We start from the raw sequence: 17,040 nt of genomic DNA, 5'->3' as shown, positions 1-17,040 counted from the left end.
GCGGATTACAAGGTCAGGAGATCGAGACCATCCGGCTAACCTGGTGAAACCCCGTCTCTACTAAAAAATAAAAAATAAAAAAAAATAAAAAAAAAAAAAGACTAGCCGGGCGAGGTGGCGGGCGCCTATAGTTCCAGCTACTCGGGAGGCTGAGGCAGGAGAATGGTGTGAACCCGAAAGGCGAAGCTTGCAGTGAGCTGAGATCCGGCCACTGCACTCCAGTTTGGGTGACAGAGCGAGACTCCGTCAAAAAAAAAAAAAAAAAAAAAAAAGCCCCAGCCTGTGGTTCCCCAGGGCTAGGGTCTCTGCCTCAGTGGGGCCCTGTGCACACTGGGGGATGTGAAGGGCCCGGGGCAGTGCTGGCTGGGAGGGGGCCATGCTCTCACTGTGGCTCGTGGCTGACCCCTGCCGATCTTATGTAACCAGAGAACTCAGAGAATCGCATCTGGCGGTGGCAAGTCTGGAAAGCTGGAAGAGCTCCACGCCAGGCTGAATCAATCAGCGGCCCCCATGCCCAGGGCGAACACAGACTGTTTTGAAGATCAGATGTGTGCCCTGCCCAAGCCTTCAGAAACATTCTGGCATTTCAGAAGCGAACAAAAGCAGACAGCCCGGGACCTAATCCCCAAAACCAGGGCTGTAGGGAGCAGAGGTCCAGAGGACGCCACACCCCACATTTGAATATTTTTTTTTCTTGTCACGCAAACTTCCTGGGCAGGAACTCCAAGGGCTCAGTGGGCAGGAAGGAGGGTCCTTAAATACGTCCCCTCTTGGCTGTTGCTGTTCCAGGAGCCCCAGTTACCAGGAGAGGCTGTGTCAAAGGTAATCCTCTTCCCTGCTTACCTTATTTTTTCTCTTGTCTAGGTGGCGCCTGCCCTCGGAGCGGGGGCCCTAAGTGTTAACAGTCCTACATCATCTCCCAGGGGGCTGGTCCCTGCCTCCGGGACCATCATCTCTGGAGCATCCTCCTGGACCTCTGGCAGCTTTGCCATCCCCCAAACCCAGAGGCGGAGGTCCCAGGAATCCGTGGAGCAGAGACACCAAGGTGGCCGTGGGGTGAGAGGCCTTGATGGGCCGTCAGACTCCATCACTGGAGGGAAGGTAGCAGAGCCAAGTAGTAAAGGCATGAACTGCCAGCGGAGATGGATGTGGGTTCAAGCCCCGACGTGCCATTTGCTACCTGTGAGACCAGACAGAGCACTGAGCGTTTCTCAGTCTCCCTTTCCTCATCTGTCAAACGCACTCATCATTGTTCCTTCTTCATAGGCGCCACTCTAGAGCTTTTGTGAGGACAGAAGGCAGTGAGGAAGGGAGGGGGTGCCACTGGGGGGCAAAGTCAACACCGGCACAGGTGAGAGGAGCGGGGTGCAGGAACGTGGGGTATGAGGCGACGGGTGCTGGGGGGCCCCCAGTGCATGCAGCGGCAGCTCCCATTTGGGTGCAGCTGCAACCTGATGGTCTCCGCTCATCTCTGTGAAGTGGCATCTTTGTTAACCTGTCTCTCGGGGAAGGCCTGGGAAGGCCGTCCTGCCCAGAGACCACAGTTCCGAGTGGCGATGCTGGGGTGCAAGACCAGTCCCGTCCCACGCTCACCAGGCTCTTCCCACCTGGGCGGCCTGCCTTGGTGGCTGGTGCCTAAGGCTGCTGCCCTGCTTTGACCGTACAAGGCTCGGGAGAGAAGCAGGACCTTCCTGCAGGGCTGGGGTTGTGGTCAGCAGGAGGGGCCTGGCCCATGGAACTGAGAAGGTCCCAGAGAGGGGGCTTCCCCAGCCTCCTATCAGATCACAGGGAGGGGCCATGGAAGGGCCAGGCTTAGAGCACCCTCGAAGCCAGCAGGTCCCTCCTCCCTGTGCAGAAAGCCTGGGGCTAGGGGTCAGCCTATGGGGAGGGGAGGCAGAGAAAGGATCAGAAGCCACTTGCTGGAAGGTAGGCAGGACCGTATATCTATATACAATATAATTATATATTACTTATGATATATAGGGTTTTTTTTTAAAAAAAAATGGAGATACCCTATTTCTGCTGATGTTAAAAGTTATGCCGGGTCTGCAAGTGGGCTGAGTATCTCTGGAAGGGGAGTCAGGAACTGGTAACAGTGGCCCCTCTGTGGGGCAGCACCTGACAGCTGATGGAGCAGGGACGAGGGCAGTGGACCTTTTTCTGTGTCCGTTTGCTATATTTTACATTTTGTTTCATGAGCATGTATTGCCTATGTTAAAATGCACCAAAATTTAAAAAATACAAGCTCATCGTAAAAAGTCAAACATTGCATAAGAGAAAAACAGATCATCGATAATTCCACCCCCATCAGTTGTCCCATCACGTTGGGGGCTACCGTTCTAGTCCTTTCTTGCATGTTAGAACACACACACGCACGCACACACACACACACACACGCCTGGTACGTCTGTTATTCCATAACTCCCTTCCCTTCCCTTCCCCTCCCTTCCCTTCCCCTCCCCTCCCCTGCCCTCCCCTCTCCTCCCCTCCCTTCCCCTCCCCGTCCCTTCCCTTTCTTTCTTTCTTGATGGAGTTGTTCCATAACCTCTTTTCTTTTCTTTTTTCTTTTCTTTCTCGATGAAGTCTCGCTAAAAGTAATTATATTACTTACCCGAAGCATTCAAATACCGCTTCCACTGATAGCCTCTTGACTTCTAGCAAATCTCACTAACCTTGCCTTACCTCCTACCACTAATCTAATAGGAGACCTCTGTGATTATGGCTCCATTCTCCTGGTCAAAATGCTGGAGTACAATGGCGCAATCTCAGCCCACTGCAACCTCCTCCTCCCGGCTTGGTTCAAGCACTTCTCCTGCCTCAGCCTCCCAAGTAGCTGGGACTACAGGCGCCTGCCACCACTCCCGGCTAATTTTTGTAGTTTTTTTTTTAGCAGAAACGGGGTTTCACCATGTTGGCCAGGCTGGTTTTGAACTTCTGACCTCGGGTGACCCGCCCACCTCAGCCTCCCAAAGTGTTTGCTAGGATTATAGGTGTGAGCCACCGCACCCAGCCTGTAACCTGTTTTCTTTCTTATCCTCAGTGCCTGGGACACCCCTGGTGTAGAGAGAGCCCCTACAAACATGCTCTGAATAGCCTGCTCCACCTAATCCCTAAACACTGCACAGTAATCCCTCACGTGGGTGTGACAGGAGTCATTTAAACCGTCTCCTCTTTCGGACCTTTGGGGTGTTTCCAATATTTCCCTGCTATAGAAAACAGTGGTGACTTTCTTATTCGTGAATGTTTAGGAAAGGCTGTAGGACTTCTTTGTCACAGAGAAATACGTTTGAAAAACTTTTGCCACATATCGCCAAATTGCCCCCAGAAGGGCCATCCCAATTTGCCACTATGGTTTCGTGTATTGGTAGCAGGAATCACCTTCACACCTCTTTGTGGAAATCTGCAGCTCTGTGAATCCTTGGTGGTCACGGGCGTGCGTCTCCCAGGTGTGGCACGCATGGGTTTACACACCAAGCCTGGTTCAGCTCTGCCAAGAAACCAGCGCTTTTTAGAACAATGGCTTAGCCAGGAGGGTGGTGCTGGGTTTTCCTTTATCGGCTTGGGTGTGCCCCTCCAATCTGATCTGGAGAGTGGCTGACTGTGTGTGCAGAGCCCTGGGGGTGTTGATCTGGAACTGTACCACCAGCTTTGCAAGCAAGTATCGGAGCGGGAGAGGCCGGGAAAGGCCCTGCCCCAGCACGCTGCCAAGAGCCCCCAGCAGCAGTTCTGCTTAGGACGCGTGTTGCTGCGGGTGTCACCTTCTCAGGGGCTAGCAAGGCAGCCAGGGGCCCCGGCGTCTGAGTGAGGGGCGGGAGAGGAGGCCAGGCAGAAAGCGGACCTTCCAGCGGGAAGGCCGTTTTCCGCAAGGCCGAGCCCGGGCCCAGGGAAGTCCCTTCCTATAGCATTCAGGCGGGGTGGGAGGCGGGGTGCGCTCGTGCCCCTCCGCCAGCTGCAGGTGCTCTCTGTCCCCAGGCACCATGAGCAAGATCAGCGAGGCCGTGAAGCGCGCCCGCGCCGCCTTCAGCTCGGGGAGGACCCGCCCGCTGCAGTTCCGGATCCAGCAGCTGGAGGCGCTGCGGCGCCTGATCCAGGAGCGCGAGCAGGAGCTGGTGGGCGCGCTGGCCGCAGACCTGCACAAGGTGCTCGGGCTGGGCGGCCGCCGTCTGCCAGTGTCGGGGCCTCGCGGCGGGGCGGGGGGCTGGGGGCAGTGCGGCCCGGAGAGGGTCAGGAAGAACTTGGGGCCACCTGGGCCGCCGGGCCCCGCGCCCCCCCCACCCCGCCTCCCCGCCGCCTCTTTCGCCCTTTGGCCTTTTCCTCCTGGCCCGGCCTCCGCGTCCCGCCCGCAGCGTCCCCCATTTCAACTCTCCTGCTGCCCCGACACCCCGAACTTTTGGTCCCCCCCATTCCTCAGCCCCACGCAGGACCACCTGGTTCTCCACACCAGGAACCAGAGCAGCTTGGCACCCCAGAGGGCATGGGGGGCTCTTCCCTCGCTCCCAGTCCTCACAAGGGCTGTTCCGTCCCTCGCCCTGAGCAAGATCAGACGCCTCCGCGTCTGCAGACCCCTGCTGTCCCCACATCCTGCCTGGGGTCCGGCGCTCCGGAGTCCATCCTCCCACCGACTACCCTCTTTGCTCCTGCACTTTTATTTTTATTTTATTTCATTTATTTATTTGAGATGGAGTCTTACTCTGTCACCCAGGCTGGAGTGTGTAATGGCGCGATCTCGGCTCACTGCAATCTCCGCCTCCCGGGTTCAGGCAATTCTCCTGCCTCAGCCTCCCGAGTAGCTGGGACTACAGGCGTGCACCACCGTGCCCGGCTAATTTTGTATTTTTAGTAGAGATGGGGTTTCGCCATGTTGGACAGGCTGGTCTTGAACTCCTGACCTCAGGAGTTCCTCAGGAGGAGTTCTCGGCCTCTCCAAGTGCTGGGATTACAGGCGTGAGCCATAGCGCCAGGCCTGCTCCTGCACTTCTAAAGAAACCGCCCAGGACTTCTCATCTTAAACCAGAAACAATAAGGAAAGCCACTCCGTTGACTTTACAGCATCTGTGTTGCTCTTCACAGCCCAAGTTTATAAAAGAGAGGCGTTTTCCGCCGTCTGCATCCCCTCTTCTCACCCCTGCTTCCCGAAGGAGGCCCTGAGCGCCCAGCAGCCCTTGGTCCTGCATCCCCCTCCAGACATCTGAAGGGCCTGTCTCCGTCCACCCTGCCCGGATCCATCTCCCAGTGCCCGGATCTATCCCCCGTCCCCAGATCCATCCCCGCCTCCACGGATCCATCCCCACTGCCTGGATCTACTCTCCCCTGCCCAGCTCTATTCCCCCTACCTGGATCCATCCCCTTGCCCATGCCTGGCCCCTTCACCCGCTCTCTCCCCTGGGGCCCCACACATCCAAACCTACCTGGGCCCTCCTCTGGCAGAAAGGGGCCTTCTCAGACCCACAGGTCCAAGTGGGTAATCCTGGCTCTGCTTCCCCTGGGGGCCTTCTGCGGCTGCCCCCACCCTGGGCTGAGTGAGCGGCCCCCATCACCCTGGCAGCTGAGCAGTGGGGCTCCTCACTCGCCCCAGCTGCAGGCGGGCCCTGGCCGTGGAAGCTCACAGGGGCTCTATCCCTGCAGAATGAATGGAATGCCTACTACGAGGAGGTGGTGTACGTCCTGGAGGAGATAGAGTACATGATCCAGAAGCTCCCTGAGTGGGCTGCGGATGAGCCCGTGGAGAAGACGCCCCAGACTCAGCAGGACGAGCTCTACATCCACTCGGAGCCTCTGGGTGTGGTCCTTGTCATTGGCACCTGGAACTACCCCTTCAACCTCACCATCCAGCCCATGGTGGGCGCCATCGCTGCAGGTGCATGGCCCTGTGGGAAGGGAAGCTGGGGGAGCACCGTCCACCACCACGGAGCCAAGCCAGGACGGGCTCAGGCCTGTGTGAAGAGTCCTGGGGTCAGATAAGGGTTTGCTGGGTCTGTCACAGGAGGCTGTGGGGACCACGCTATTTAGCCAGGCCTCTTGGTGCCTGAGGTCCAGTCAGGCTCAGGTGTCCGCACCTGATGATGGAGAGAGGGCCTGCCTTCCCCCACCCTTGGGGGGCTGGAGCTTCTGTTACCTAATATGCACCAGGGCTTCCTTCCTAGAAGGGGCCAGCGCTGTTCTACCATCCAGGCCCCCAGAGCCTCTCTCCCCTTTCTGCTTTTCCTCCAACATCTCAGCAACTCAGAGGGCCAGGTGGTGCAACTGTGGCCAGCGTGTGCCTGTGCGTGTCCCTCTGTCATGTGCCCGTGTGTGCTCCTGGGTGTGCCCCGTGGCATGTGCTTGTGTGCCAGTAACTCTCCCATCCACTCTCCCGAGGACACACGATGGAGGGGAGGCTTCAGGTGTGGTCCTTGGGAGGGCAGAGCCTCTGGGTGAGGTACCCTGGGCATAGGCCTGGCTCTGTGTGCTCTGCAGGGAACGCGGTGGTCCTCAAGCCCTCGGAGCTGAGTGAGAACATGGCGAGCCTGCTGGCTACCATCATCCCCCAGTACCTGGACAAGGTGAGGTGCCCTCTGGGGCCTCATAACTCCATGGCCTCATAACTGAGCTGGGGCCAGGTATTTGGGGGATGAGAAATAGTGAATTCTTTCAGCAAGGGACCAAGCTGGTGGCGCTGAGGATGGTCCTTAGCAGCTGCCTTCTCTCATTGGGGTGAACAGAGCCCCTGGGCCAGGAAAGGGGGTCTACTGCCAGTTACCACCCCCTGCCCCCAAGGTGGGGTGCTGGGCTTCGGGGCTGCTGGTCTCGGCCACTGCCCATCTACACTTGTGAGAGCGAGGAGGGGCTTGGTGTTCGCTGAGCCCCCCGTCTCTCCTTGCTTGGAAGGATCTGTACCCAGTCATCAATGGGGGTGTCCCTGAGACCACGGAGCTGCTCAAGGAGAGGTTCGACCACATCCTGTACACGGGCAGCACGGGCGTGGGGAAGATCGTCATGACGGCTGCTGCTCAGCACCTGACCCCTGTCACGCTGGAGCTGGGAGGGAAGAGCCCCTGCTACGTGGACAAGAACTGTGGCCTGGACGTGGCCTGCCGGTGAGAGGCTCCAGCCTGCTGGGTGCAGCGGCCCTTACTCTGCCTTCCAGCACACATGACTGCACCTCACGCTGTGGGTCCATTCTGAGTAGCACAGACACCCCCTGCCTCACGGAGCAGTGGTCCTGGCAGAAACTCACATGGGGATAGGGGTGGGGACCATGTGCACAGAAGACGCGTGGGGAGTCCCAGAAGGCTTCCTGGAGGGGGAGAGGTCCAGGCTGAGCTCTGTTCGCTGAGTGGGCATCACTGGGGAAGTGGTACTCCAAGCAGAGGCTGCAGAAAAAGCAACTGTGGGATGTTCAGGACACAAGGAACTGTACTGGGTCCAGCCCTCTGCTGGGGCAGGGCCATCTGAGTTCTGGAGAGCAGGCCCAGAGGGGAGAAGAGCCACCGCCACTCGGGGTCTGGGGAAGATCCCGTATCTGCACCTCCCGACCCTAGCCAGGGCTCTGGCCACCTCCCTATCCCACATCTGTGGCCCCCAGAGATGTAGGGGAGCCTGAGTAGCAGTGACATCTGGCTGTGCAGGGCAAGGGCGTGATCAGGGAGCACGGAGGCTGCCCCCAACAGACGTCCTCTAGAAATTCCCTACCAGTCCCCGGTGAACACAATCGGGGCATTGGGTCTTCCTGGTCCAGTGTCTAGAAGTAAGCAGACCGCTTGGGAGGACTCACTGGTGGCAAGGTCACAGCCGATGGCTTCTGCTGACCAGAGAGCTCAAGGGTCTGCAAAACGAGGTGCAGCTCTTGGGGAACCTTTTGGATTTAGTCCAGTCTGGGACTTTCACAGACGCATCGCCTGGGGGAAATTCATGAACAGTGGCCAGACCTGCGTGGCCCCCGACTACATCCTCTGTGACCCCTCGATCCAGAACCAAATTGTGGAGAAACTCAAGAAGTCACTGAAAGTGAGTATGGGACCCTTGGCGGGGTGGGATGGGAAGCCTCCCATCACAAAGTGGGCCTGGCCCCTTAACTAACTTCTAGGGATTTGGAAACAGTGGATTTATTTTCTTCTAATATAAATATAATGCAAGCTAGGCATGGTGGCTCACACCCATAATCCCACACTTTGGGAGGTGGAGGCTGGAGGATCACTTGAGGCCAGAAGTTTGAGATCAGTCTGGGCAACATAGCAAGATCCCGTTTTTGCAAAAAATGTTTTTAAATTAGCCAACCATGGTGGATGGGTGGTGCATGCCTGTTGTCTCAGCTACTTGGAAGGCTGCGGTGAGGCTGGAGGATTGGTTGGGTCCAGGAGTTCAAGGCGGCAGTGAGCTATGATTGCACCACTGCACTCCAGCCTGGGCAACAGAGCAAGACTCTGTCTCTAAGAAAAAAAAAAAAAAAAAAAAGGTAATGCACACTCACTAGAGATAATTTGGAAAAGATTAAAAAGCATAAAGAAGAAGAAAAATCTCCACCCAGAATCCCACGACCCAAAGACAGCCACTGCTGGCCTATGTCTGTGCAGCTTTTGGCCATGACGAGGGTCTGCATCCTCACCCGAAGCCCCCACCTCTTCTCCACAGGAGTTCTATGGGGAAGATGCCAAGAAGTCCCGGGACTATGGAAGAATCATTAGTGCGCGGCACTTCCAGAGGGTGATGGGCCTGATTGAGGGCCAGAAGGTGGCTTATGGGGGCACCGGGGATGCGGCCACTCGCTACATAGGTGCGTGACCCCTGAAGGGCACAGCCCACCTGCCCAGGCCGCAGGGGTCCCCAGCAAGTTCACAGCAAGTGGGCACAGATACTTGATAAGCAGACATGACCTCGGGCTGGGTATAAACTGCTTTCACCAGGGAGCCTGGGGTAGACTCTACAAAGGCCCAGAAAGAGGGGCCTCATCTCCCCGCCCCTCTGTAGCAGCAGTAGCAGGGACAGCAGCGGCCATAGGAGCCCCAGGTGTGCCAAGCCGTGAGGGGCCCCCAGTGCCCAGGCTGTGGGTCAGCACATGGGGCCCACTTGGCCCCGAGTTTGTCAAGGAGACAAGAGAATTCTGGCAGGGCATCGGGTGGCCGGCGGGTGCAGTGCCTGCTCCTGGAGACAGATCTCGGGTCCTTCCATACAGGTTAACCTGTAGTTGTCCCCAGTGGTCTGCCCAGATGGCACCCGGGACACAGGTGCCTGCGGCACCTCTCTGGGGCCTCGTCCCTGCCCTTTTCCAAGCCTGGGCAGCTTCGCCTGGAATAGGTTGGGTCTAGGTGCTTGCACTTTCCAACCGCGTGGGGGTCTCTGTGCCATCCAACTCTGGCTCGTTTCCTGCCTCAGCCCCCACCATCCTCACGGACGTAGACCCCCAGTCCCCGGTGATGCAGGAGGAGATCTTCGGGCCTGTGCTGCCCATCGTGTGCGTGCGCAGCCTGGAGGAGGCCATCCAGTTCATCAACCAGCGCGAGAAGCCCCTGGCCCTCTACGTGTTCTCCAGCAACGACAAGGTGGGCAGTGGGCCTGGGGTGCCCTCCTTCAGGGTCCTCGCGCCCACAGACCTGGGTTCAAACTGCAGCTTCACTGTTCTCTGGCTGTGTGACCTTGGGCAAGTCACTGGATCTTTCTGAGCTCCTTTCACCTCATCTCTAAGATCAGGACAGCAGCATCACCTGAGGGCGTTGAATGAGCGATCCCTGCCCAGGGCCCTGCACACAGGCGTGGGGGCGGCTGCTGTCGCTCTTTGCTCGTGTGGTGCTGAGGGCCACGCGGTCTGCGGGAAGAGCGGGAGACGGCGGCTAGGGCTCTGCCTCCACCTGCTCCTGTCCCTGTGGCTCCAGGCTGTACCCAGGCGGGGTGGGGTGGGGGGCTGGGGCATCCTGTGGACAGGAGACTGAGGTCAGTGGCTGCGTCCTGGTGCAGGTGATTAAGAAGATGATTGCAGAGACATCCAGCGGTGGGGTGACGGCCAACGATGTCATCGTCCACATCACCTTGCACTCTCTGCCCTTCGGGGGAGTGGGTAAGTCTGGGGCTGAGCTTGCTGCCTCCCTGCCTCCCTCGGGGGCCCCCAGGGTTGGGCACCCTCACCCAGCAAATTCAGGAGGGGCCGCCTCCTGTGGCCCAGGCCGCAGCTTCCCGCTAACCTCTTCCATTTGAGCCTTGGCCTCTGCCTGCCATCCATCAGACACACTTAACCTGGGAGTCTAGAGGGTCCTAGAGGTCACCTGGTGCACCAGCCTGTTTCATGGAGGCCTGAGAAAGGTGACCCAGGTCAAAGGTCACACAGCCATTTAGTGGCAGACCTGGGATTAGACCCTTGCTGGGCACTCCCACTGTTGTCCCCAGCGTGGATGCCCTGGGGACACCCTGGACATTGGCCACCCTCAGGAGGCCCAGAAAAGGGCCACAACCTGGGGCTGGGTGCTGAGGGCCCCAGGATTTGAGGGAAGGATGGGTGATGATGGCTGGGGCTCTGCCTGTCTGTCCCTGTGGTTCTGGGATACACCCAACAAGGTGGAGAGGGAAGCCTGGGGCATCCTGGGGGCAGGATGCTGAGCCCTGAACCGACTTCTCCTCCGCAGGGAACAGCGGCATGGGGTCCTACCACGGCAAGAAGAGCTTTGAGACCTTCTCTCACCGCCGCTCTTGCCTGGTGAGGTCTCTGATGAATGATGAAGCCCTGAAAGTCAGATACCCCCCGAGCCCGGCCAAGGTGAGAGGGGGAAGAGGCTGTGGGTGGGGGGAGACCAGGCTGCGTGGGACCAGGGCCTGGGGATCACTGCCTGCTCCGTGTCCCTTTCACAGATGACCTGGCACTGAGGAGGGGCTGCTCCGCCTGGCCTGGCCACACTGTGTCCCATTGGAGTTGGGACCACCCTCGCTGGCTCTCCTGGCCCTGGGAGAGTCACTCCTGCAGCCCCAGCCCAGCCCCGCTCCTCTGCTGACCTGCTGTCCTGTGCACACCCCACTCCCACATGGGCCCGGGCCTCACCACTCCAAGTCCCCACCCCATTCTAGACCAATAAAGAGATGAATACAATTTTCTAACTCAGCAAATGCAGGCATATGGCGCTTTTTATGCAGCACTGAACCCACCGACCTGTCCTGCCTGATCCCACTGCCCCACGAAGCGTGGTCACTGACGTGCCAGCAAAGGCCTCTCATCAGCTGGTGGGGCCTTGTGCCAGGAGGCCATGTACAGTGTCAGGGTGACACTCATCTTCCTTTTAGCCTTGGGGAGGTCAGCTCCATCTCTGGTGTGTTCAGCCAAGGAGAGCCTGAGGAGGCTGAGCCTTGTGGGCACAGTGGTTCAGATACGGAGAGCTGATGCTTGCTCTTCCCAGACTAGCTTCACTATCTCGGGCAGGGGTCACTTTGTGAGACGATGCAGTAGTCAACACAAAACGCCTTGGTTATGGCATAGTGCTGCTCATGGGGGCAAAGGACCCGAGGCCAGGCAGCACCAGCACCCACGGCCAGGACAGGGTCCGGCAAGGCGAGTCTGAGCTGGGTGTTCTGGGGGCTGGTGAGACCCAGAGCCAGGAAGCTTCCCAGCCTGGGCCTGGCAGGTAAGGGGAGGCTGCTGGGGGAGACCTGCTGAGGCTGGGCCGGTCCCTCTGGGTCCTCTACACAGACTCTCCTGGTATCATGCAGCAAAGCCCTCCCAGCTTTTGCTGAGATTTCCTTGTGAAAACATAGAGTTTTGTGCTGTCACCACCAGGTGTGCCTGGCCCCGCCTGGGACCCTCACCTGCCGCCGGCCACTTGGCTGCTCCCAATAAAAGCCTACCCGCCACGTGGTCCGTGCCCTGCCACCACCACCCCCTTCCCACTCCTGACCTTCCTCTCTCCCCTGCGTCTTCAGTCTTCCCTTCTGTCCTGGACCATTCCTATTCTCTAGTGTCTTGCGCCTTATTCTAAGTCCCCCAGACCCCAAATGCAACGAGAAAAGTCGTTAACTGTTACCTGTGCTTCCTTCCCTCCAGCGAAGGGGTGGGAGCAGGGGCAGAGAGGAAACTTTTGTTTTGTCTGGATGTTTCCCGCGTGGACCTGTGACTTATAGTATACCCAGAGAATTGAGCCGAACTAAATCTTGGCTGGGAGTGGTGGCTCATGCCTATAATCCCAGTACTTTGGGAGGTCAAAGTGGGAGGATCCCTTCAGTCCGGGAGTTCAATACCAGCCTAGGCAATAGAGACCCTGTCTCTACTAAAAATAAAAAAGTAGCTGGGTGCGATGGTGTGTGCCTGTAGTCTCAGCTGCTAGAGAGGCTGAGGCAGGAGGATCACTTGAGCCCAGGAGTTCGAGGCTGTAGTGAGCTATGAGGTGCCACTGCACTCCAGTCTCGGTGCCAGAGTGAGACTCTGTTTCTAAAAAAATTTTAAAACCCAAAGCCAAGAACAAAACAAAATAATATTTTCTCCTAACCGACTCCCCCTGTGGCGACTGCCTCATCCCTCTACGCTCCTTCCCAGCAAGACTCATCTGAATGGGTGTTCTCAAACAGCGCTTCCTGCCCCCACTCACTTCCGCTTGCCCAGGTGACCCTCCCTCACCTCTGTCCTATGGGGAACCCCTGGCTCTTGACCAGGCAGGCGCAGTCTCGTGTGGGCAGATCCCCAGGGTCTCGCAGCCACTTTGGGTGTCTCCACTGCCCTGCCACCTCCTTCCATCCGACCCCACCCTCCCTCGAGCACTCTGTTCTCCGGGTTCCTGGACCCCACAAGCTCCAGTTCTCCTTCCTCACCAGCTTGTGTTCCCAAGTTAGTCTCCATCCCTCCTGACCTTGAGCTCCTGACTCATATATACGACAACCGACAACCAACTTGACCTGTGAACTTGGAGTCTCAATAGGAAATTAACACTTCCATGCCCAAAAGAGAACTCTTGATTTTCCCCTCTAAGCCACTTTTTTTTTTTTTTTTTTTTTTTTTTTGAGGCAGAGTCTCTCTCTGTCGCCCAGGCTGGAGTGCAGTGGCGCGATCTCGGCTCACTGCAACCTCTGCCTCCTGGTTTCAAGTGATTCTTCTGCCTCAGCCTCCTGAGTAGCTGGGACTACAGGAGCGTGCCAGCATGCCCAACTAATTTTTATATTTTTAGTAGAGACGGGGTTTCACCATATTGACCAGGCTGGTCTCAAACTCCTGACCTCGTGATCCGCCCGCCTCGGCCTCTCAAAGTGTTGGGATTACAGGCGTGATCCACCTTGCCCGGCCTAAGCCATTCTTTCCCAATGCGTGTTACCCTGCAGAGTGGCTGAGGCCAAAACCTAGGAGTCAGCCTTTACTCCCCAGCTTTCCTTCATGTCCAAGACTTCCGCAAGCCCCCAGGGGAACACCTTCAACTATCACAAAAATGTGTCCAACTCTGCATTTTCACCCGCACGCCCCTGGCCTGAGCACCAGCAAATGCCTCCTAAGTGGCCGTCTTTCCTCCACTCTTGCTTCCCTGTGCTTCATTCTTCACTGTGCACCCAGATGATATTCCCAATACAAAAATCTCCGTTAGGGCAAAGTTAAAAATGCAAAAATAAGAGGCATGCCAGGCACAGTGGTGCATGCCTCTAATCCCAGTGCTTTGGGGGGCCAAGGCAGGAGGATCACTTGAATCCAGGAGTTCAAGACCAGCCTGGGCAACAGAGAGAGACGCCATCTTATATTTTATAAATATAAGAAAATTAGCTGGTCATGGTGGTACATGCCTGTGGTCCCAGCTACTTCGGAGGCTGAGGTGGGAGGATCGCTTAAGTTTGAGGCTGCAGTGAGCTGTGTTGATACGACTGCACTCCAGCCTGGGCAACAGAACAAGACTCTGTCTCAAAAAATCGAAAAAAGAGCCTTAATTCTCTCTGTTGAAAATAAGAGATTTCTCTCCCCTCCTTTGTTTTAGAGCACCTACTTTGGAAAACATGTCATTATAAGTTCTGTCTCTTTGAAATGTGTGTAAGTCTTTTCAGGAGCTATAATAAATAAGACTCTTGTCAGCTTTACGAGCCAGACGTCTTTCTCAAGGGCTGGGGTGTCAGCTCTTTGAAATGCACCCCCAAATTCTAATTCCTGTGAGAGGGAAGAAGCCTAACTTCCAGTGGGCATGTCTGTCCAAGTTGCAAAATTACCTCCTGTCATAAAGATATGAGAGGTTTGTTTTCTGGATAGAGCCAATTAGCAGGTCAGGCACAGTGGCTTACACCGGCAATCCTAGTACCTTAGGAAGCCAAGGTGGTAGCATCATTTGAAGCCAGGAGTTCAAGATCGGCCCGGGCAACATGGTGAAACCCCATCTCTACAAAATATGAGAAAATTAGCCAGGCATGATGGTGCACACCTCTAGTCCCAACTTAGGAGGCTGAGGCAAGGGGATCGCTTGAGCCCAGGAGGTCAAGGCTGCAGTGAGTTATGATCATGCCACTGCACTGCAGCACAGGCGACAGAGGGAGACTCCAGCTCTAAAAACAAATAAACAAATACATAAAATGTTATGATGGCTTCCCATTGCACTTGAGGATCCGTAAATTGCCTTGCAAAGCGCCATGTGCTCTGGGCCCTGCCTTACTCTCTGACCTCTGCCACGAACTTCCTGGTTCAACACCCACAGCTTCCTGCAAGCCTTTCCCTTCCTCAGGACTGTTCCTTCTTCTCCTGGATCCTTCTCATCAGCCTCTGCCAGCTCAAACCTCATCTCCTTTCCCTATTCACTCTCACTCACCTGCCTTAGTCTTTGTCTTGTCTGTGCATCTGTTTATTGCCTGTCTTTCCCCACTCAAGACAAGTGCTGACCTTTGTCCATTGTATTCACTCTAGATCTCTAGAGGCTAGAACAGTGGCCTATACATAGAAGGGGCTATGTAAGTATTTGTTGAGTAAATGAAAAAATGAGTGAGTTTCAAAGACATCATTGGTGTTTTGTTGCTCTAAATCCCCCCCACCCTGCACCATCATCTCATCTGATATTACCTGATTTTATTATTTATTTATTTATTTTGAGACAGAGTCTCGCTTGCTCTGTCACCCAGGCTGGAGTGCAGTGGTGCGATCTTGGCTCACTGCAACCTCTACCTCCCCGAGTTCAAGCAATTCTCCTGCCTCAGCCTCCCGAGTAGCTGGGACTACAGGTGCCCACCACCGCATCAGGCTAATTTTTGTATTTTTAGTAGAGGCGGGGTTTCACCATGTCGGCCAGGCTGGTCTCGAACTCCTGACCTCAAATGATCCACTCACCTCGGCCTCCTAAAATGCTGGGATTATAGGCATGAGCCACTGTGCCCAGCCTGAAATTACCTGATTTTAGATGGCAACAAGCTTCATAGGATCCCACTGTGGGATAAAACAGCCCAGAGGTTTTAAACCATATTAACCACAAAGACAACATCCTAATCAAAGACAGTGTGTGCCGTTGTCCTCACGCATCCCAGGTAAGGGCCCCACAGGCAATGCTCTAATAAATGACAGTTGTCCCCAGCTGAAGGTGGGAGGAAGAGGAAGGCTTGGCTGGCACACGCTGCCTTCTGACCTTCACCTTCACCCCACAATGGCCCTGTGCAGTAAGTGTGTGAGCCCGTTTGTTAAAATTTATTTATTTTTATTTTTTATTTTACAGACAGGATCTTGTGGGGAAAATCATCACCATTCTCTAATCTCAAGTACCCAGGGACACAATACACTGCGGAAGGCCGCAGGGACCTCTGCCTAGGAAAGCCAGGTATTGTCCAGGGTTTCTTCCCAAGTGATAGCCTGAGATATGGTCTCTGGGGAAGGGAGAGACCTGACCTTCCCCCAGCCCGACACCCATAAAGGGTCTGTGCTGAGGAAGTAGAAGAGGAAGGCCTCTTTGCAGTTGAGATAAGAGGAAGGCATCCGTCTCCTGCTCCTCCCTGGGAATAGAATGTCTTGGTGTGAAACCCGATTGTATGTTCTATTTACTGAGATAGGAGAAAATCACCTTAGGGCTGGAGGTGAGACATGCTAGGGGCCATACTGCTCTTTAAGGCCAGGGATGTTTGTGTACACGCACATCAAGGCACAGCACCTTTCTTTAAACTTATTTATGACACAGAGATCTTTGTTCACATGTTTTCCTGCTGACCCTCTCCCCACTATTACCCTATTGTCCTGCCACATCCCCCTCTCCAAGATGGTAGAGATAATGATCAATAAATACTGAAGGAACCCAGAGACCAGTGCCAGTGGGGGTGTGGGTCCTCCTGAGCGCCAGTTCCCTGGGCCCACTTTTCTTTCTCTATACTTTGTCTCTGTCTCTTTCTTTTCTCAGTCTCCAGTCCCACCTGAGGAGAAACGCCCACAGTTGTGGAGGGGCTGGCCACCCCTTCAGATTTCTGTTGCTGGAGTGCAGCGGTGCAAACACCGCTCACTGTAGCCTCGAACTCCTGGACTTAAGCAATTCTCCCCCCTCAACCTCCCCAGTAGCTGGGATTACAGGTGTGCACCACCATTCCCAGCTAACTTTTAAATTTTTGTAGAGACAGAGTTTCACTATGTTGCCCAGGCTGGTCTCGAACTCCTGGCCTCAATTGATCCACCTGCCTAAGCCTCCCAAAGTGCTGAGATTACAGGTGTGAGCCACCACACTGACCTCATTTATAGATTAGGAACCTGAGGTTCAGGAAGCAGTGTCACTTGCCCAGGTCTCCGGTGCCAGCCACAGGTGCCACAGCTCTGGGGCATCTGGTCTTCTCTGACATCACAGAGGCTCCTCAAAACCTGTGCATCAGGAGCTGTTGATGGAGTTGGAAACATTTAGAATGGAGGAGAGAAAGCTGAGGGCTTCCAAGGACATTATCTGCCTTTTCCAAACTGAAGAATTAGAGCAGATGGGTGAGAATCATAATCACCTCTTTCTCCTCTTCCTCTTCTTCTCGTCCTCTTCCATCTCCTTTTTCTATGTGTTGTTAGTACGACACTTACAATGTACAGTATTACCTATTTATTCATAATGCCCCAAGTCTGAACTTTTCTGAACTAATTCTATTTCCAAGTTAGATCTCAATTTAAAATAAAACAGCAATTAAAAAAAA

The 17,040-nt window shown here is 55.5% G+C and overlaps 1 protein-coding gene across 1 annotated transcript; it reads left to right on the top strand.

Annotated features, from left to right (window-relative positions):
• Positions 1-477: 477 nt before the first annotated feature.
• On the top strand, positions 478-11,067 carry ALDH3A1 (aldehyde dehydrogenase 3 family member A1). The gene is made up of 11 exons (XM_003912454.5): positions 478-822; positions 3,973-4,139; positions 5,626-5,857; positions 6,457-6,542; positions 6,868-7,076; positions 7,869-7,986; positions 8,611-8,752; positions 9,352-9,518; positions 9,931-10,030; positions 10,593-10,723; positions 10,816-11,067. The coding sequence occupies exons 2-11, from the start codon at positions 3,978-3,980 to the stop codon at positions 10,828-10,830; spliced, it is 1,362 nt and encodes a 453-aa protein (XP_003912503.2). The 5' UTR covers positions 478-822; positions 3,973-3,977; the 3' UTR covers positions 10,831-11,067.
• Positions 11,068-17,040: the final 5,973 nt, after the last annotated feature.

Source organism: Papio anubis, chromosome 17, assembly GCF_008728515.1.
Source record: "Papio anubis isolate 15944 chromosome 17, Panubis1.0, whole genome shotgun sequence".
NCBI lineage: Eukaryota > Metazoa > Chordata > Mammalia > Primates > Cercopithecidae > Papio > Papio anubis.
This window is presented reverse-complemented; position numbering and strand designations above follow the sequence as displayed.

Excerpts from the sequence above, each read along its gene's own strand:
- ALDH3A1 (XM_003912454.5), top strand. The coding sequence starts at position 3,978 with ATGAGCAAGATCAGCGAGGCCGTGAAGCGCGCCCGCGCCGCCTTCAGC. Across the intron at positions 6,543-6,867 it reads TCCCCCAGTACCTGGACAAG|GATCTGTACCCAGTCATCAA; the intron begins GTGAGGTGCCCT and ends CTTGCTTGGAAG. Across the intron at positions 10,031-10,592 it reads TCTGCCCTTCGGGGGAGTGG|GGAACAGCGGCATGGGGTCC; the intron begins GTAAGTCTGGGG and ends TCTCCTCCGCAG.